The sequence below is a fragment of the Nomascus leucogenys genome, chromosome 24 (genome assembly GCF_006542625.1).
Source record: "Nomascus leucogenys isolate Asia chromosome 24, Asia_NLE_v1, whole genome shotgun sequence".
Lineage (NCBI taxonomy): Eukaryota > Metazoa > Chordata > Mammalia > Primates > Hylobatidae > Nomascus > Nomascus leucogenys.
In genome coordinates this window covers 9,841,754-9,863,379 of record NC_044404.1, presented here as the reverse complement: position 1 = coordinate 9,863,379, position 21,626 = coordinate 9,841,754, and the positions used below count along the sequence as shown (strand labels likewise).

General features: G+C 49.8%; 1 protein-coding gene across 2 annotated transcripts in view; it reads left to right on the top strand.

Moving 5' to 3' along the window:
* Positions 1-12,281, top strand: part of SLC2A5 (solute carrier family 2 member 5) — a 47,029-nt gene extending 34,748 nt beyond the window's left edge. For both annotated transcript variants that reach the window (XM_030805411.1, XM_030805412.1), the window contains exons 5-13: positions 1,335-1,459; positions 7,163-7,315; positions 9,037-9,162; positions 9,239-9,426; positions 9,573-9,683; positions 10,297-10,398; positions 10,721-10,796; positions 11,203-11,330; positions 11,435-12,281. In XM_030805411.1, the coding sequence (XP_030661271.1) occupies positions 1,335-1,459; positions 7,163-7,315; positions 9,037-9,162; positions 9,239-9,426; positions 9,573-9,683; positions 10,297-10,398; positions 10,721-10,796; positions 11,203-11,330; positions 11,435-11,638 (1,213 nt within the window). In that variant the 3' untranslated portion in view covers positions 11,639-12,281. The remainder of the gene's footprint in view (positions 1-1,334; positions 1,460-7,162; positions 7,316-9,036; positions 9,163-9,238; positions 9,427-9,572; positions 9,684-10,296; positions 10,399-10,720; positions 10,797-11,202; positions 11,331-11,434) is intronic.
* Positions 12,282-21,626: the final 9,345 nt, after the last annotated feature.

The window sequence follows — 21,626 nt, the reverse complement described above, 5'->3', positions numbered from 1 at the left end:
TGTTTGATATAGGTTTTAGGTAGATTTCCTTTATCAGCTTAAAGAAGTTCCTCTATTTATAGTTTGTTAAGGCTGGTTTAAAAAAAAAATGGCTGGGCGCAGTGGCTCATGCCTATAATCTCAGCACTTTGGGAGACTGAGGTGGGCAGATCACTTGAGGCCAGGAGTTCGAGACCAGCCTGGCCAACATGGAGAAACTCCATCTCTATTACAAATACAAACGCTTAGCTGGGCGTGGGGGCATGTGCCTGTAATCCTAGCTACTTGGAAGGCTGAGGCACAAGAATCACTTCGACCTGGCAGACCGAGATTACAGTGAGCTGCCATCACTGCACTCCAGCCTGGGTGACGGAGCAAGACTCTGTCTCAAAGAAAAGAAAGGAAGAAAGAAAGTTAGGCCAACTTTTAAATAAACAAATAAAAATTTAAAAATCATAATGGTGTTAAATTTTATTGACTTCTTTTGCTGCTTCTATTGAGATAATCTGATGTTTTCCCCCAATATAATGTTTGTTTATTTATTTATTTATTTATTTATTTATTTATTTATTTTTTGAGATAGAGTCTCGCTCTGTCACCCAGGCTGAAGTGCAGTGGCACGATCTCAGCTCACTGCAATCTCCACTTCCTGGGTTCAAGCAATTCTCGTGCCTCAGCCTCCTGAGTAGCTGGGATTACGGGCACCTGCCACCACGGCCAGCTAGTTTTTGTATTTTTAGTAAAGACAGGGTTTTACCATGTTGGCCAGGCTGATCTTGAAGTCTTGACCTCAAGTGATCTGCCCACCTTGGCCTCCCAAAGTGCTGGGATTACAGGCATGAGCCCCCATGCCTGGCCCCAATAAAATCTTTAATATGGTGAAATACATTGAAATATTTTTGCATATGCTGTTGAATTTAATCTACTAAGATTTCATTTAGGATTGTGTCATCCATGTTGACATAAGTAAGATGGACCTATACTTTTATTTTCCTCTAATGTCCTTACCCAGGACAATTTTGGAGTTGGCTTTCAAGATTACACCAAAATTATAAATTAGCTAATGATTTCAAAAACCCTTTACTATATCTTAATACAGAGCCCTTTCTCTCCATTTTCACCACTGACGCCCTCTGGACTGTGGTCATTTCCATTTGCTCCCCACACTGAGAGTATTCCCACACCAGGCCATGCACTTGACCTGTATCAGTCTCAGGTCCCAGAGAGCTAAACGCACAGCAGTAAAGCCACTGCTGTAACTGCTGGGGCCTATGCAGAGGAGACACTCCAGAAACATTTCTTGAATGAATGAGTGAATTCTTCAGCAAAACTAACTGATATTTTGTCCTCTGCAGAAAAGGGGCCTTGCTGTTCAACAACATATTTTCTATCGTGCCTGCGATCTTAATGGGATGCAGCAAAGTCGCCAAGTCATTTGAGCTTATCATTATTTCCAGACTTTTGGTGGGAATATGTGCAGGTAAACAATGCTATGCTGTATTGCCATTCTGTGAGGGTCATCAAGGAGGAGGACAACAGGTTCCCAGGGACTAGAACCAATCTGTGATCTCTGAAGCGTATAGAAAGCTGTTCTTATGCCTCTACTGTGAAATAGATGCTGGAGCCCTAGCTGGTTCTCAGGTGCAGAGCTTTACTGTGATGTTTCCTACAAAGAAACATCTCTGAAAAACTGAAATGCAGAATCTTAACCTGGGAAGTGTCCTTCCAATCCAATCCTTTATCTCAATATTTTCTGAACTGCAGATCACGACCAGGTAGTGGGTGGTGATGTCTGTTTAGTGAGCAGCATTTTTTTAAAAAAACAGAATAGCTGGGTGCAGTGGCTCACACCTGCAATCCAGCTACTCTGGAAGCCGAGGTAGGAGGATCATTTGAAACCAGCCTGGGCAACACAGTGAGACCCTGTGTATTAGTCTGTTTTCACGCTGCTGTAAAGAATACTCCCCGAGACTGGGTAATTTATAAAGAAAAGAAGTCTAATCGACTTACAGTTCCCCAAGGCTGGGGAGGCCTCAGGAAACTTACAATCATGATGGAAGGGGAAGCAGACCTGTCTTACATGGCAGCAGGTGAGAGAGAGAGAGAGAGAGAGAGAGAGAGAGAGAGAAGGGAAACTGCCTTATAAAACCATCCGATCTCATGAGAACTCGGTATCACAAGAACAGCATGGGAGAACTCGCCCTCATGATCCAATCACCTCCCATCAGGTCCTCCCTTGACACATGGGGATTACAATTCGAGATGAGATTTGGGTGAGGACACAGAGCCAAACCATATCCCCCTGTCTCAAAGATAAATAAATATATATATAAATCAATAAATAAAATGGAAGAGACGGTGTTATGTGTAGTAAAGATAAGTATTGCCCCCTTTTGTTTTGGATACACATACACACACACACACACACACACACACACACACACACATATGAGAACCAGGTTGCAGTGGAAAATGTATTTCTGTACTTTTTTACTGTGGGTGAGAGTCAAAAAAGCTTGAGAAACAATCTAATGTATGAATTCCACTACCAGAAAGGTGCTAACAGTGCCACATTTTAAGTTTTATAGGGCAATTTAAAGTTTGCCAAGGGCGTCCTGAGTTCTTTTCCTGAAATGCCCACCTGCTGAGTGGGTGCTGACTCGCTGAGTCCTCTCATCTAACAACCTGGGAGGTGGTTTTTCCTAATCCCACTCTGTTGCTTCCAGGCCTAGCCTGCCAGGCTGTACAGTGGTGATTTTAGAAAACTCTCCCATAATTGCTTCACACTGAAGAGAGATGAGAGTACAGCCATGCCGGTGGCTTTCCCTGAGTTGGCATCCTTAGTAGGCAGTATTTCTCAGGGCCAGGCGGGGAGAGGCATCTAGGGTGGAAGCTTTCAGGGTCCTACAGGTGCAGAGTGGGCCCCTTGAGGGAGCCCCTCCCAGGTGCCTCACTGCCTCCCTCCAGTCACTGTCCCGACATTGCCAAGGAACTCTCATTTGTTCCTTCCAAACGCAGGGATAGGGACAAATGGATAATTTGGCTGGCTGTCCGCAAACCCCTCAGCTGGGATTAATTGGCAGTAACAGAGACATGAAAAAAAGATGAGAAGACATTTCCCAAACAGAGACTAAGTCATGCCAAAGGGAGGATGGTGAGCCCCATGGGAAACTTCACTTAGTGCTCAGCTTTCCCTGAGAGCACCTGGCTGGGTTTCTGCCATCTTTTTTTTTTTTTTTTTTTTTTGAGATGGAGTTTCCCTCTTGTCGCCCAGGCTGGAGTGCAGTGGCATGATCTTGGCTTACTGCAACCTCTGCCTCCCGGGTTCAACTGATTCTTCTACCTCAGCCTCCCGAGTAGCTGGGATTACAGGTGCCCGCCACCACACCCAGCTCATTTTTGTATTTTTGGTAGAGACGGGGTTTCACTATGTTGGCCAAACTAGTCTCAAACTCCTGACCTCAGCCTCCCAAAGTGCTGGGATTACAGATGTGAGCCACCATGCCCGGCTGGTCTCTGCCATCTTGCCCTGACCTATGGGTTTTCTCTGCAGTGGGCTCAACATTTTGAAAAATAGATGATTCCTAAAAGTTGCCAGCAGTGAGCAGGTCCAATCACTTTTCTATTGACCGTTAACAATACAGAATTGTTTCCAGCAGAGAAATATTATGCTCCAATAGATAACAAATCAGTTAAAAATCCCAGCCTTTACTCCGAAGTCAGCAGTTCTCAAAGTTTTTGGTCTCAGACCCCTTTGCACACTTGAAATTATTGAGGGCTCCAAAGAGCTTTTGCTCATGTGGGTTACATTGATCAATATTTACTGTATTAGAAATGGCAACCGAGAGACATATTAATTCATTTTTTAAAATAAGCCTATTACATGAAGAGTGGCCTCGTTTGACATTTTTGCAAATCTCTTTAATGTCTGGCTTAATAGAAGACAGCTGAATTCTCCGATGTACTTCTGGGTCAGGTCAGTTGTGATGTGGCCTGGCAGGAAGTCTCTGGAAAACTCCCATATGCTCATGAGAGAAAGAGAATGAAGAGCAAATATCATCTCAGGATTATTATGAAAATAGTTTTGATCTCACAGATACCCTTAAGAGGTCTCGGGATCCCCGGGTCCTCAGATCACGGTTTGAGAACACTGTCCATTGGGGGCATAATCCATTTGCCATCAGTTTGTCACATACCTCCAGCAAGTCAGCAAAGTGGATCATCAAGCTATGTGCTGCTTAGACACTCATTTTAAAACCACCCATATGGCCAGGTGTGGTGGCTCATGCCTGTAACACCAGCACTTTAGGAGGCTGAGGCAGTTGGATCACTTGAGGTCAGGAGTGCGAGACCAGCCTGGCCAACATGGTGAAACTCAGTCTCTACTAAAAATAAAAAAATTAGCCGGGCATGGTGGAGTAGGCCTGTAATCCCAGCTACCAGGGAGGCTAAGGCACGAGAATCGCTTGAACCCAGGATGGGAAGGTTGCAGTGAGCCAAGATCGCGCCACTGTACTCTAGCCTGGGCAACAGAGACAGGCTCTGTCTCAAAAACAAAACAAACAAACCAACACAAAAATAAAACCACCCATATGAACAAGAACCACGTTGCTCACTCTAAAATGAAATAAACAACTACCTTGACAAGGGGGGTGCCAAGACGAGTATGACTTTGACTGGAACACGCTCACAGTTCACTGATTTGTTATTAATCAACTTCTTGGCAGGAAGACTGAAGGTATTCATTGGCTCAGAGGAATTTAAACTTTTTGTTTGTTTGTTTGAGATGAACTCTTGCTTAGTTGCCCAGGCTGGAGTGCAGTGGTGCGATCTCGGCTCACTGCAAGCTCCACCTGCTAAGTTCAAGCAATTCTTGTGCCTCAGCCTCCTGAGTAGCTAGCACTACAGGCATGTGCCACCGTGCCCAGCTAATTTTTTTGTATTTTTCGTAGAGATGGGGTTTCGCCATGTTGGCTAGGCTGGTCTTGAACTCCCAGCCTCAAGTGATCCACCTGCCTCGGCCTCCCAAAATGCTGGGATTACAGGCGTGAGCTACAGTGCCCAGCAGGAGGAATTTAAACTTCAAAAGCCAGGCCAGGTGCGGTGGCTCATGCCTGTAATCCCAGCACTTTGGGAGGCTGAGGCGGGTGGATCACCTGAGGTCGGGAGTTCAGGACCAGCCTGGCCAACATGGTGAAACCCCGTCTCTACTAAAAATACAAAAATTAGCCAGGCATGGTGGCGGGCGCTTGTATTCCCAGCTATTCAGGAGGCTGAGGCAGGAGAATCACTTGAACCCAGGAGGCAGAGTTTGCAGTGAGCTGAGATTGCACCACTGCACTCCAGCCTGGGCGACAAGAGCAAAACTCCGTCTCAAAAAAAACAAAGCCACTTTGCTGTGACTCTAGTATCAGAACTGGCTGGTTGGGAGGTCCTAGTGGAGTCATTTTAAAGACAAAAATAGAGATTGCTTTCCACCAACATACAGGTAACCCCATCTCTTCACAAACCTCCTGAGGTTTGACCCTTTATTAATGTCCTTCACCAAGATGCTCTTGCCGCTAAGTGGCTCTTGTTAAGTGGTGAGGACACAGCCTCCCACTTCAGCTCCCAGGAGGCCTTCCCTTCCTCTGCAGCCCTTTGCCCTGGGCCTGTGAGGTGTCGCTCCCTCTTCCCACCTAGACATGCTAAGAGCTGCTTTAAAGACTGCCCCTCTTTGCTCTGAAAATGAGGAAGAATCAATATTAATGAACTGTGATGTCTCTTCTGAAATACTAAGCAGAGACATCTGCCGATAGAATTGCCAAGCAGGAAAACATGGCCTCAGGTACCCTCCCATCTCAGTGCTATCAAATACCCCGCCATCAACAGCAGCTCCAACCTCTGCTCACTCCAAACTCTGTTCCTGAGAGCCTCCCTTCAGAGACCCACATCCCTGAGCCTCCATTTGACTCAGGATTTGGTACCTGATAGTTGGACTCGTGAAACTTCCTCTCCATCCCCAGCCTCTGGATGTGCTTTTAGGAGAATTAAATAGGACAATATATGTGAAAATACTTTGGAAGCTGTAAAATTAAATTCTGCGTATGTTTTTTAATTGACATCAGGCAACACGTCATTCTATAAAAGAGAGTAAGTTTAACCTCTACCAGATTCCAGTATGATGGGAAAATTTACAAGTTTAAATACTGGGGATTCAGAAGTAGTCCAGGTATTACAGAAATCCCAGAAATGCAGACATTCCATAATATGTATTGACATTTTTAATGCTTATAGAGACATATAACTTGTTCTTAAAGGTGTATGAAACTATCTCTGCATTGGTTTATTTACTGTTCCTACAAGGTAAAGTTGGGGGCTAGGGGTCCTGGGCCATACACACATACACACATGCCATATATATACATACACATACACATGCCCTATACACACACACACACACACACACACCCAGGCCACATATATATATATACACACACACACACACACAGAGGCCATATATATATGTACACACACATGCCATATATATATATATATATATATATATATATATATATATATACACACACACACATACACACCAGGCCATATCCATATACACACACACAGAGGCCATACGCACATACGCATACACGCCATATGCAAATACACACACAGGCCATATATATCGCGCACGCGCACACACACACACACACACACACACACACATATATATATTTTTAGTGGAAACAGGGTTCCACTATGTTGCCCAGGCTGGTCTCAAACTCCTGGCCCCAAGTAATCTATCCTCCCCACTTAGCCTCCCCAAGTGCTGAAATTACAGGCATGAGCCATCACACCCAGCTGCCTTGCCTTTTATTAAACAGACCCTCCTCAAAAAGCAGAAACATGAGTGGGTCTAGACTCAGGCCAGGGAGTGGGGAAGGCCGTAGATCCAGTTGGCCAGTGTCCCCAGATGATACGGGCCAAAGCAAGGGCCCCTGTGCATGAGCTCCTTTGATCTGTTTCTCTTTCCTTAAAGTATAAAGGGCTAAGAATTAAAAGAGTTGTTTGCTTCCTCCTTTGCAGTTTTGAGAGAGTTCTGGCCCAAATAATGTTATTGCTAAGAATAGTATACTTGAAGACAGCTTGTCCCTGCCAGACTAATTTTTTCTGATGGTGTTTCTATTTCACCTCCTCCCAGGTGTATCTTCCAACGTGGTCCCCATGTACTTAGGGGAGCTGGCCCCTAAAAACCTGCGGGGGGCTCTCGGGGTGGTGCCCCAGCTCTTCATCACTGTTGGCATCCTTGTGGCCCAGATCTTTGGTCTTCGGAATCTCCTTGCAAACGTAGATGGTGAGTTCAGGACATCTCGGGACCACCCCCACCCCTTCACCACTACCCTTGGCCCCCTCCTTGTGTTCCAAAGCCACCGCCACAGGACAGGACTTTCTGCAGACTGGTCTCTTCTAACAGGCTGGATATCCTTGGGGGGCCCATCCTGTCCTGCGCCAGCACAGCAGGCCCTGGACAAAGGCGCGATAATGGACTGGCCAGTGTTTACTATCTAGTCCCTCTTAGGAGATGGATGAGGTGGCTTTGAGTGATTGGCTTCTCTGCCTGCTCAGCAGCTGTCCATATGGAGGCCCGTGGCATAGCAATGATAGCCACCAGTGTGCCAGGCTCTGTGCTTGGGGCGTACCCAGCATCAGTTCATAGGACCCTCCCAGCGACGCTGCTGCCTGGGGCTCGGTGATTATCCCATTTTGCAGACCAGAAAGAGAAGTACCAGGAGTCAGGGTGGCCTGGCCCCATGCGGGAGGTGGTGAGGACATCCCAGACCCTGCCTCCACCTTCCCCAAGACAACCTGGGGCCTGGCATGTGGCAGGTGCACAGACACCTGTAACCAGGGTTGTTTTTGCATGACTTTCCCTTTAAACTATCATCAGTCATCTCGTCAGCCAAAACGTAAGCCAGTTCCCACTAGGGTTCCACACACCGCCTGCAAGTCAGTCAAGTGGATCATCAAGCTCTATGCTGCTTAGACACTCTCTATAGAACGTGCTTATCGTGGACCAAGTGCCAAGTCTTTTTTAGTAACTCTTGTATTCCTCAGAACAGCCCTATGAAGCCAGGACCAGTATCATACCCATTTTACAGGTGTATCACAGGTACAGAGAGATTGGAAAACTGGTCCAAGGTCTCATGAGGATGCAGACCCCGCGGCACAGACCTGGGTCCCTGTTTAAGTGCCACATGCTCCTGCCTCTCCTTCACTGCTGCATGTGTTGGGGACACTTACGCCAAGGCGCCACGTTCTCATTAGGACCTGGGACCAGAAGTGAATAAGCCAGGTTCCTGTCTCAGGGAGCTCCATAGCAGGACTCAGAACCACACACAGCCCTCTAGGCATTTGTGAAGCTCTGCGCTTCATTTTTTCGCTTTGCCTCTAGTTTTGCCTTTGGCAGTGGCAGGGTTAATATTACCATTTCTGAATTTTCTGTAAGGGCCTCACAGCATGTGGCCCTTACAACGCTCAACACATCGTCTGTGAGATGCATCCATGCCAAGGCTTGCTCCGTGTTCACTGCAGTACCAGTGCGGCCAGCCCATGTGTCCCCTCTACGTGGAATGTTAAGGACATTCCCACTGCTTCCAGTGTCCTTGCTATAATCAGAGCTGCCGTGACCATTCCAGTTCAGGCATCCTGGTGGCCTGGCTTCTCTGGGCATAGAGCTGGGAGTGGGCAGCTGGGTCAGGCCGGGTGTGCCCAGCTCCTCCAGCCCCTGCGAGACTGTCCTCTGAAGGACACAGGGACGTTCTCGCCAGCACTTGGTATTGCCGGCCTCGTCGGTGTGGTCCGTCTGATGGGCGCAGGGGTGCGTCGCTGCTGAGCCCTGCTGCAGGTGTTTCCGGAGTGTCCACCGTCGGGAGTTGCTGTTCTTAGGGCTGGGAAAGCTGTGCCCTCCTGGAGCCTGCACCCCACTCAGGATGACGGGGCTGGGGCTGGCTCTGCAGAGGGCGCCTTCGGGGTGGTGGGGAGGCCGCTAGTGTCAGCTCGCTGCCTTCCTCCCAGGCTGGCCGATCCTGCTGGGGCTGACCGGGGTCCCCGCGGCGCTGCAGCTCGTTCTGCTGCCCTTCTTCCCCGAGAGCCCCAGGTACCTGCTGATTCAGAAGAAAGACGAAGCGGCAGCCAAGAAAGGTAAGGAGGGCTCGGGCGGGGGCGGCCTCCAGGTTCTGCCCCCCAGCCCTGGTCCGACGGTGCCGCTTCTCCCCAGCCCTACAGACGCTGCGCGGCTGGGACTCTGTGGACAGGGAGGTGGCCGAGATCCGGCAGGAGGACGAGGCAGAGAAGGCCGCGGGCTTCATCTCGGTGCTGAAGCTGTTCCGGATGCGCTCGCTGCGCTGGCAGCTGCTGTCCATCATCGTCCTTATGGGCGGCCAGCAGCTGTCGGGCGTCAACGCTGTATGGGCCGGGCTGCAGCTCAGGAGCTGGGGAGGGCTCGGGGGGCTCGGGGGGCTCGGGGTGCAGGTCCTGGGGCGCCGGGCGTGGGTCCTGGCGCCGAGGCCGCCTCCTCCGGGCAGCCGCCCAGCCCCATGCTTGCCTTGCAGATCTACTACTACGCGGACCAGATCTACCTGAGCGCCGGTGTGCCGGAGGAGCACGTGCAGTACGTGACGGCCGGCACCGGGGCCGTGAACGTGGTCATGACCTTCTGCGCCGTGAGTGTCCTGGGAGCCGCCCGCAGCCTCCACCCAAGGCCCCTCGGGCCCCCACGCCCCAACCTCGGCGCCGCCAAAAGGGCAGCCCGTGGCCCCAAAACGTGGAGGACTAGCCCCTACTACAGAAGCTCTGTGTGGGAGGTGGCCCCGCACCGGCCCCTCACACCTGGGGCTGCCGAGCCGCACCGGGCCCGGGGCCACCACCTAACGGGGATGTAGGGGTGCCTGGACCAGGCAGCGCCCACTGCTGGGTTGCTCCCAGCCCGGGGTACCTGGAGTGAGGCTCGGCCACCTCGGGATGGGAGCAGGCTCCGTGGGGGCAGCGTCTCCCCTGCATGCAGACATCTGGCCTCCCGAGGGCAGGAATCCTGAGGCTCAGGGTTGTGGGATTAGGAGGCCCTAGAGCTGAGTCTCAAGGGTGGGCAGCTGGGGTCCCGCATCACAGACACAGCCGACTTCCCGCTGGCTGCCCAAGGGCATGTCTTGCACATGTGAATGTGAGTGTGCATGCACACCTGGTCCGCCCAGCTGTCCTCACAGCTGCCCCATTGGAGGGGGCTGGAAGGAGGTGAAGCTGGGCCTTTCCCGCCTGAGCCCTGCCACCCTCCTGTAGGTGTTCGTGGTGGAGCTTCTGGGTCGGAGGCTGCTGCTGCTGCTGGGCTTCGCCATCTGCCTCACAGCCTGCTGCGTGCTCACTGCGGCTCTGGCACTACAGGTGAGGACAGGCCAGGGTCCCAGGAGCCCAGAGTTTCACCAGGAAGACCAGTGCCCCTCCCATCCTGCGCCTCCACCTGCCTTAAAAGGAAAAGAGGTCACAATGAGCTATTTTAGCAAATACAACCGGCCAGACATCTGGGGACCGTGTGTCCTGCCAGCTCATAGCCCATGTTCAGCTGATTTCCCAGTGGCTCATCGAGGTGGCATTGCTGGGGGAGGAGCCAGGTGCCATCCTCCACCCACCAGGGCAGGTTGGCCGCCCCGTGGGGTCCTGTCCTAGCTTGTCTGCTCCAGGTGAACCAACTGCTTTCTCTCCACAGGACACGGTGTCCTGGATGCCATACCTCAGCATCGTCTGTGTCATCTCCTACGTCATAGGACATGCCCTCGGGCCCAGTACGTATCCAAAGCTGGCCTCAGAGTGTCACAACCCCCTCTGATCCCAGAAGCTCCTGGCTGGAGCTCCTTAGAGATACCAGGGATGGCCAATGCAGCCTGGAAATGGCATCTCTTCCCCTGTCCACCGCAAGGGGGTGGGTGGCACATAATGAGAGTGAAATGGTAAAATAGTGGTGTGGGTAGGAACACACAGACTGTGCAGGCAGCAGAGTGGGCCTAACGGGTGGTTGCTGGCCCGCTATCCCTGTACACTGCCATTTGCCTCCTACGTGCTGCCCCACATGCCCAAGAGTCCTGGAGATGCCGCTGTCCCGGGGCCAGCTACCTGATAGGCCTGCATGACCAGGCCTGGGATTCTCGGGCCTGCTCTGCCTTCAGGGAGACTGCTCTCCTCTCCCTACAGGTCCCATACCTGCGCTGCTCATCACTGAGATCTTCCTGCAGTCCTCTCGGCCATCTGCCTTCATGGTGGGGGGCAGCGTGCACTGGCTTTCCAACTTCGCCGTGGGCTTGATCTTCCCGTTCATCCAGGTGAGTGGGGCCCGGGGCCCACGCTCACCAGATCCCCATGCAGTAGAGTGTGAGCCCGTGGGCAAACCACGTCCCACACATGTCACCTGCCCCTCTTCCCACAGGAGGGCCTCGGCCCGTACAGCTTCATTGTCTTTGCCGTGATCTGCCTCCTCACCACCATCTACATCTTCTTGATTATCCCCGAGACCAAGGCCAAGACGTTCATAGAGATCAACCAGATTTTCACCAAGATGAATAAGGTGTCCGAAGTGTACCCGGAAAAGGAGGAACTGAAAGAGCTTCCACCTGTCACTTCAGAACAGTGACTCTGGAGAGGAAGCCAACGGAGCCGGTCTGCCAGGGTCTTCCCCCTTTGGCTTATTTTTCTGACTTCTAGGTGTCTGTGAATATCCAGAAATAAAACAACTCTGATGTGGAATGCAGTCCTCATCTCCAGCCTCCCCACCCCAGTGGGAACTGTGCAAAGGGCTGCCTTGCTGTTCTTGAAGCTGGGCTGTCTTTCTCCAGGTTGGCCTGTCACCAGCCCCCAGTCAAGCAAACAGCTGGTCCTCCACTTTGCTGGTTCAGCCTCCATATGGCTCCTGGTAACATGGCTCCACCTTGCTGGGTCAACCTTTGTGTGGCTCCTGGTAACATAACAAAAACAGTTACTATAGTGGTGAGATGGAAGGAATCAAATTTTGCCAGAGAAACTAACTTGGTGGCCCTGACAGGTCTTCCGGGGCCATGGGCATTTGTTTAGAGCCAAATTCATCCCCTTACCAGATCCTTTTCCAGAAATACCTGTCTAGGAAGGTGTGATGTCAGAAACAATGACATCCAGAAAGCTGAGGAACAGGTTCCTGTGGAGACACTGAGTCAGAATTCTTCATCCTACATTATATTCTTAGTGGAAAATGGAATTGCTTCTGTGTAGTCAATAAAATGAATCTGATCACTTTTCAACAAGACGTGCTGCTGTTCTTTGAGCAAGTGGAAGGCAGGAGGAACTTCCCTGCTCCTTCAGGCAGTTTTATTTGTTTTTGGTTTTGCTTTTTTTTTGTTTTTTGAGACGGAGTCTCGCTCTGTCGCCCAGGCTGGAGTGCAATGGTGCGATCTCGGCTCACCGCAAGCTCCACCTCCCGGGTTCACACCATTCTGCTGCCTCAGCCTCCTGAGTAGCTGGGACTACAGGTGCCTGCCACCACACCTGGCTAATTTTTTTGTATTTTTAGTAGAGACTGGGTTTCACCATGTTGGCCAGGATGGTCTCGATCTCCTGACTTCATGATCCGCCCACCTTGGCCTCCCAAAGTGCTGGGATTACAGACGTGAGCCACCGTACCCGGCCACCTCAGGCAGTTTGACTGCATGAGAGTCAGTTCCTTGAGGGCAGGGGCTTGGTCGGTTTTGTTTATGCCTGAATCCCCAGCATCTCAAAGAGGGCCTCTGGAGGCTGAGGTGGGAGGATTGCTTAAGCCTGGGAAGTAAAGGTTGCAGTGAGCTGAAATTGCACCCTATACTCCAGCCTGGGCAACACAGTGAGATCCCATCTCAAAAAAATTTTTTTTAATTGGGCATGGTAACACACCTTTGGGGTCCCAGCTATTTGAGAGGCTGAAATGGGAGGATCACTTGAGCCTGGGAGGTCAAGGCTGCCCTAAGTCATGATCACATCACTGCACTCCAGCCTGCATGACAGAATGAGACCTTGTCTCAAATAAATAAATACATGTAGGATTGAGGAAGCTTCCAAATGTCCTCAGGTATGTAATGAAATCTTGAAAAGTCTTAAAATCTTGAGACTGTGGTGGGGGAGGAAGGGAGAAGGAACAGGGTCTTGATATGGTTTGGCTGTGTCCCCACCCAAATCTCATCTTGAATTGTAGCTCCCATAATTCCCATGTGTTCTGGGAGGGACCCTGTAGGAGATAATTGAATCATGGGGGCAGTTTCCCCCACAATGTTCTCATGGTAGTGGATCAGCCTCATGAGATCTGATGGTTCTATAAGAGGAAACACCTTTTGCTTGGTTCTCATTCTCTCTTGCCTGCCACCATGTAAGACATGCCTTTTGCTTTCTGGCATGATTGTGAGGCCTCCCCAGCCATGTGGAATGGTGAGTCCATTAAATCTCTTTTTCTTTACAGTTGACCCAGTCTCTGATATATCTTTATCAGCAGCATGAAAATGGACTAACACAGGTCTCTCCCCAAAAATATAGAGAGCTGGAGGCTTTTCTTAGAGATATGAATAAAGGATGCGAGTGTGAATGTATGTGCAAAAATATGGATAAAACCTTGAAAGTGCTGAATGGCCTGTGGCAAGAAGTGAGGTCTTCTCCTTGTAGTTGGGTGGCAGAGGCTGGTGGCCGAGAGAGACAACAGTGGGACTTGGGAGCACTTTTCGTGGGTATGGAATGGAGATTCCACCAGCAACAAGCTAAACCACTCACAAGCGGGCCCAGAGGAAGTAAATAGAACACTGTGGTTGAACTATCCTTGGCCTTCTGCAGCAAGGATCTGCAGCCTGGAAGGGGCACAGAAACAACCAAAGATGAAGGCTCTCAGAGCTGAGGAGGGGCCAGGTCAGAATATGAGAAGTCAAGAAACTGCAGCACCTCTAACACAGGGGAGGCTATGAAGTTCATGGTTCTAGATGTCTGCTCCCTGGGTTCAAAGCTTGGTTCTGCCACATTAATTGTGCAACTTGGGAAAGTTACTTGGCTTTTCTGTATCTCAGTTTTCTCTTCTGTTAAATGGCACTAATAATAAATGTCTCACATGTCCATTGTGAGAATTAAATGACTTCATGTTTTTGGTATTTGGATCAGGGGCATGTATTTAGTTTTCTTAGGTACTTTCAAGTGCTTGGGAATAAGCATTAATCTTGAGGACAAATAAACTCACAAATAAGATACAGTGAGAGGCCGCTCTGCATGTATACTAGGATTGAGCAATCCAGTAAATGGATGGCAGATGGTGGGGGCCATTTCTAAGTTGCAGTGGGAGGTTACAGATAAGCAGGGAGAGAGCGCGAATGATCCATGTGGTAGTAGATTACTCTCTACTCCAAGTAGACTTGGAGACCTTGGTATGAACTCACATGCAGTTTAATATAGATTCAGGCTACATATACAAATATTTATAGATACGTATCTATACATGGGTTAGTAAAATACAGCAGGAAGAGAGATGTGGGAGTATAGAAGGGAGGTGAGGAATTTGGAAAAACAGGTTTGATTTCTCCAGTTGGAGAAGATGTGATAGGAAAGTGAGGGATGGGCATTCCAGGCAACAGACAGCACAGAGAGGTGTGGAGGTGTTGGATGCTACACGTTATTTGGTCTGAAAGTGAAGCCAGAGAGGTGGCAGGGGCTGCAGGGGGGGTGGGGCAGCTATAGTGGATCCTGTGGGTCCCAGGAGCCAAGTTGAACTTCATTGTCAAGACAACTGGGGGTTATGTGATGACAGAGTTTCCAGGAGCACCTGGCATGAATGTGAAGGGGTGGGGCTTGGATAGGGAGACCAGCTGGTAAATAATGAGGACCCAGCAAAGGCAGCAGTAGTCAGAGCCGAATGTGAGGGAGCATTCAGACAGTCATTAGGATTTGGGGTCCACTCAGCAGTGAGCAGTTGGGCATCCCTGCCAGGTTTCTAATATGGGCCAATGGAGAATGGCTGGAAGAGCTGGGTGGCAGGTTTCAGGAGAAGGTCATGTATATTTTTTGGACACGTTGAGATGGAGAAGATCATGGGACACACAGAAGATATCTAGAAGGAAGGTGGCATGTGGCTCTGGAGCTCAGGGGAGCAGGGACATAGGTTTGGGGAAACCATATATCTGTTAGCACCTACTGTGTGCCAGGCATGGCTCCAGGCCCTAGGGCCAGGGTTCTGAGTGAGAGGTGCAGTGAAGAAAAGTAGATTAGCCCAAGGGGTGACAGGTGGAAAAGCAGCTGAACAGAGAGAGGAGTGGGGCTGGCTGTGGGGGGCAGCAGATGCAAATGTCTTGTGGGAGAGGGTTGGCCATGGTTCAGGGAATGATAGGAGGCAAGTGATGCTGGGGCAGAAAGGGGGTTAGGGAGGAGGAAGGAGGCACTAGGTGCCTGGGGGCACTGTGCAGACACTCAGTAGGCCCCCAAGAGCATCAGAGATTCTATTCTGAATGTGTCAGGAGGCCACTGGCTCACTTGAGCCAGAGAGTATCCTGATCTGATTTGCAATTTAAGAAATCATTCCAGCTGCTCTGGAGAAGAGTCTGAAGGAGCCCACGAGACAGCAAGGAAATCAGATCCTTACAAAAGATTCGAGAATAGGTTAAAGCCTCGCATTTGCATAAGATTGCCCCAGGTCTGCCAACCGAGAGGATGAAAGGTGAGAGGTGGGCTGGGTGTGCTGGCTTATGCCTGGAATCTCGGCACTTAGGGAGGTTGAGGTGGGAGGATTACTTAAGGCCATGAGTTCAAGACCAGCCTGGGCAACACAGTGAGACACCCCCGCCCCCCACCATCTCTACAAAAAGTAAAAATAAAAATAATTAACTGAATGTGATGATGCACACCTGTAGTCCCAGCAATACGGGTGTCTGAGGCAGGAGGATTGCTTGTGCCTAGAAGTCATGATCACACCAGTGCACTTCAGCCTGGGCAACAGAGCAAGACCTTGTCTCAAATAAATAAATGGATAACTTTTTTTTAAAGGTGGGAGATGGAGCACCATCCAACAAGGGGCACAGGAAAGCCAGCAGAGAGGACTGAGCTGCCAAGCTCTGCCATTTGCTGAGACTAGAAAAAGAGTTCCCCTTGGATTCAATGACTCAGTGACCTCAGGGAGTGCTGTCAGGGGTAGTGTGGGGGCAGAAGGTAGACTGCTAGGGTGAAGACTGCAACTGAGGCAGAAAAGAAAGAATGGGAGCTCTAGTTATTGTTCACTCTTCCTCCCTTTGCTATTCCTGCTTGAGTGGGTGTTATGTCACTTACAGAACACATACACATATATAACATAAAAAATAAGTAGACATAGGCCGGGCATGGTGGCTCACACCTGTAATCCCAGCACTTTGGGAGGCCAAGGCGGGTGGATCACGAGGTCAGGAGATCGAGACCATCCTGGCTAACAAGGTGAAACCCTGTCTTTACTAAAAATACAAAAACTAACCGGGCATGGTGGCGGGCGCCTGTAGTCCCAGCTACTCGGGAGGCTGAGGCAGGATAATGGCGTGAACCTGGGAAGTGGAGCTTGCAGTGAGCCAAGACTGTGCCACTGCACTCCAGCCTGGGCAACAGAGTGAGACTCTGTCTCAAAAAAAAAATTTTTTTTTAAATAAGTAGACATATATTGGAGGTTTGTAGGCAACATTTTCTTACTGATGGGGAGGCATGATTTTAAAAGTTTGGAGACCACTGGGTGCCAAGCTGCCTGCAAAGATCAGTGAAAGCTGAGGAGAAATGACGCTTTGGGAGAATCAGACAATGTCAGGGGATTGTGATGGCAGCAGCCACTCCAGACGGCTGCCACTGCCATCACACCAGCTGCAGCAGGGAGGTGCAGCCCAGGCTGCACATTCCATGGAGCAAACAGGAGCTCCCCGGGTGCCGCTGCAGCCACCCAAACTGCAGCTGTAGACCCTAACCTTCTGCTCCATGGAGCAGGAAGGAGGCCCCCACCGACCCCACCTCCCAATGCAGCTGCAGCCCCCAAACTGTGGCTACAGACTCAGGCATCCCCACACTCTTGGGGACCCAGGAAGGCCCCGCTGCCCTCACAGGCTTGGAAGTGCCTGCTTCTGCTGCCTGGCTTCTCCCTGCTGTCGGCGCCTACTTTGATCTCTGAGGCACTGCCAGGGCTGCATGCTCCAGAGCCATCAGGAGCTAGGGACAAGCAGGAGCCCCGCCTCTTCTGAGTTCATGGGGGTGGGAGCTCCCCAGGTGCAGCTGCAGCCTCCACCTGCGCCCCCTGCCAGGTGCAGGCCCTAGGTGTCTCTGCAGTCTGCACCTTCAGGGGCCCAGCAAGGCCTTCCCACCCCTCCCCTCTGTCCCCACAGACTTAGGGGTGTCTCCTCCCACTGCCTGGCTTCTCTCCATTCCTGGCACCCACTGCAGTCTCGGAGAGGGGTTGGGGCTGAGCCTGGGCACTGTCACAGCTCAGCTGGGTGTGCACACACCCTGGGAAGTGCTGACATGCCAGCCCCCTGCTTGACATGCCTTGGCCCCCTCTGGAATTTGGGCACTGATGAGTGTAAGAGGGGAAGCTTAAGCAGGGCTGAGGGTGGCTTGGTGCTGGCCTACAGGTGCCCCTTACTGCAAGCAACATGGGCGCCACAGACAGCTGTGGGAGGCAGACAGATTCCTGAGTGGAAGTAGACAGGTCCCTGTAAGACCCCACCTTCAGGCCAGGGAGGGCCTAAAGGCTGGGAGCTGGGCTGCCAGTCCTCCAGACTGGACTGGGGACTTGTGATGCCTTTTCTGGGCCCACCTATGGCCCCCCATGGACCAATCAGCATGGACTTCCTCCCCTTTGAGGTCCATAAAAGCCCCAGACTCAGCCAGAACAGGGCAGAGGATGGAGAGACAACAGGATGACCAGCTGCAGAGAGGAGCTACCCTCTCCAGGGCCTCCTCTCTACTGAGAGCTGAACGCTTGATGGGACAATCAGAGCTGCCTACAGAGAGGAGGTGCCTACTGTGGGTCTCCTCTGAGCTGTCCTAACACTCAATAAAGCTCCTCTTCATCTTGTTCACCCTCCACTTGTCTGCATACCTCATTCTTCCTGGATGCAGGACAAGAACTCAGGCAAAGGCCGCCACCAGCCACAGAGGTTTCTGGCCAGAAAATCGACACTTCAAAGATCAGGTAACAATGCTAAGTCCCTGGGATGGGATCAAGGTCAGGACACTTGGCAGGTGAGAGATGGAGCTGAAGAGGGTTCAGCTGAAGAAGGTTCAGACCCGTTTGCTCACCACTGTGTCCACCGTGCCTGGAACAGTGACTGACACACAGTAAGGGTTCATTCAGTGTTTTTTGAATGAATGAGTCTTCGTAAGGAGGATTTTAAATGGTTGACAGCAGAGTAAGAAAGAGTGGATCTGGGGAGGAGTTGTCAGCCTCCAGGCAACATGTTCATAACCCAAATTAGGCAGTTGGAAGGTAGGTTTGACCAGTGTTTTTCACATTTCCAGATGTCACATACCAAAATTTGGTAGACTAACATCGGGCTGCCTCTTTCCATTTTGCAAATAAAAATATTTTTAAAAAACTGGCCAGGTGCAGTGGCTCATGCCTATAATCCCAGCAGGATTGCTTGAGCCCAGGAATTTGAGACCAGCCTGAGCAACAAAGTGAGACTCTGTCTCTAATTTGCATATATATATATAATTTTAAAAAAATGAACTCCCATCACCAAAATGAGGAAACGATGTTTTAAATAAAGGGCATTTTACTATCTAGACAGGATGTAATCACGGAATAAATTTCAGTCTTTTAAATTGAATAGATTTTTCTTTGTGAAAATCTCACTCCATTGCCCTGTGTCCTGGTATTGCTTAGTGGCTTAACCACCAGGACAAAGACATCAGGAACAAGGGCAGGGCAGTGCATGGTGTACTGGCCATTTCCATTACAGAAGGGCTCTCAGAAAGCAGAGCTGAAGTTCCAATCTGGAATGTTAGACTGAGTCTTGCGCCCTTCAATCTGCTTTCTCCAGTATTATTTTTTAGTTCCTGCAGGAAGAATGAGAAAGCAGGTAGTTGGCATCCTGACACTGTCATCTGAACCTTTCCTTTCCCCTCCTACTACTCTGCAGTGAATTGAGTGCTTTTTTCCTCCGTTTTTTATGTGTTTGCTTTTTTTTTTTTTTTTTTTTTTTTTTTAGACAGGGTCTCACTCCATCACCCAGGCTAGAGTGCAATGGCACTATCTCAGCAATCTGCAAACTCCACCGCTCAGGCTCAAGCGATCCTCCCACTTCAGCTTCCCTAGTAGCTGGGACTACAGACACATGCCACCATATCCAGCTAATTTTTGTAATTTTTGTAGAGGCAGGATTTCGTCATGTTGCACAGGCTGGTCTTGAGCTCCTGAACTTAAGTGATCCACCACTCTCGGCCTCCCCAAGTGTTAGCATTACCAGCAGGAGCCACCACACCTGGCCCTAACAGTGTTTTTTGAGGGGCTGCTCTTGTCATCCTACATTCTGCACAGCACTGGGACATGCAAGTGATACATACGTGGCATCTTCTGTCTTCAGGAATTTACAATGTAGCCAGGAAGATAAACACCATGCATGCCTTTTCCCTCCTTGCACCCTTGAACTCAAAGTGGGTCACCAGAGCCATCTGTGAAAATTTGGCTAGGGTCCCTGCTCTTACCAGATGTCTTAGTTCATTCTGTGTTGCTCTAACAGAATACCACAGAGTAGGCAATTTATAAGCAACGGAAGTGTATTTGGCTCATGATTCTGGAGGCTGGGATGTCCAAGATTGAGGAGCTACATCTGGTGAGGACCTTCCTGCTGTGTCATAACATGGCAAATTCCTTTATTTTAGCCCAGTGAGACCCATGTCAGACTTATGACACATAGACCCCTAAGATAATAAATTTGTGTTGTTTTAAGCCACTACGTTTTTGGTAATTTGTTACAGCAGCCATAGAAAACTAATATAGAGATTTTGGTATTCAGAAGTGGAGTGCTGCTGTTAACACCTAAATGGTTAAAAGTATGTAAATGGCTTTAGCATTGCACAGTGAGAAGAGGCTGGGAGAATTTTTAGAAGCATGCTATAAAAAGCCTAGATTACCTTGAACAGACTGTTAGTAAAAATATGAATGTTAATGACCCTGCTGGTGAGGACTCAGAAAGGAGGGAGGAGCAGAGTGGAGAAAATGCCTATCCCTTTAGAGAATACCTACCACAGGCAGGGTGCAGTGGCTCACACCTCTAACACCAGCACTTTGGGAGGCCGCAGTGGACAGATCACTTGAGGCCAGGAGTTCAACACCAGCCTGGCCAACATGGTGAAACTCCATCTCTATTAAAAATACATGGTCAGGCAAGGTGGCTCACACTTGTAATCCCAGCATTTTGGGAGGCCGAGGAGGGTGGATCACCTGAGGTCAGGAATTTGAGACCAGCCTGGCCAATATTATAAAATCCCCTCTGTACCAAAAATACAAAAGTTAGCCAGGCGTAGTGGCGCACGCCTGTAGTCCCAGCTACTCAGGAGGCTGAGGCAGGAGAACACTTAAACCCAGGAGGCGGAGGTTGCAGTGAACCAAGGCATATGAGACCACATGCCTCTCAGCCCTAAGAGCCCCTAGCCCTGTGCCACCTCCTCCTCATGGCCACTGAACTCCAGCCTGGGTGATAGAGTGAGACTCTGTCTAAAAAAGAAAAAAAAGTGCAAAAATTAGCTGGGCATGGTGGCGCACACCTGTAATCCCAGCTACTTGGGAGGCCGAGGCATAAGAATCGCTTGAACACTGGAGGCCGGAGGCTACAGTGAGCCACAATCATGCCACTGCACTCCAGCCTGGGCAACAGAGCAAGACTTTGTCTCAAAAAAAAAAAAAAGAAAAAAAAAAAACAGAGAGAGAGAATCCCTACAACATAGTCAGGAGCAGGAGCAGGATAAAGATAAATAAGGACCTTTCATTCTCTCAGTCTTGTCATGTACCCACCTGTTACCATCCATGGGCAAACACATTTTTCCCCAGGTATCCTTTTCTTTTGAAACAGGTTCTTGCTCTGTCACCCAGGCTGGAGTGCAGTGGCGTGATCATGGCTCACTGCAGCCTCAACCTCCTATGCTCCAGTGATCCTCCTACTTCAGCCTCCCAAGTAGTTGGGACCACGGGGGCATGCCACCACGCCTAGCTGATTTTTGTATTTTTGGTAGAGATGAGGTTTCACCATGTTGCCCTGGCTGGTCTTGAACTCCTGAGCTCAAGCAATCCTCCACCCACTCAGCCTCTCATTGTGCTGGGCTTATAGGCATGAGCCACTGCACCCTGGCCTTCCCCAGGTATACTATGTGTATTCTGCTTTGATCACTTCTCTTAAAGGTCATGTTAATTAAAAAACATGTTAATGTTTCCATGTTCCTACATTTCATAATTATCCTTTGAAACAGAAGTCTGGCATTCCAATCAGTTAGCTACTCATAATTTATTCAGTCATTCTCTACTTTAAAAAAAAATGCTAGTAGAGACAATTCTGAAATAAGCACCTTTGTCCAATACTTTATTGACTTATTTAACACTATTAAGTGTAATTAGAAATAATAACTGTGTTTCTCTGAAAGTGTCTAATTTGTTC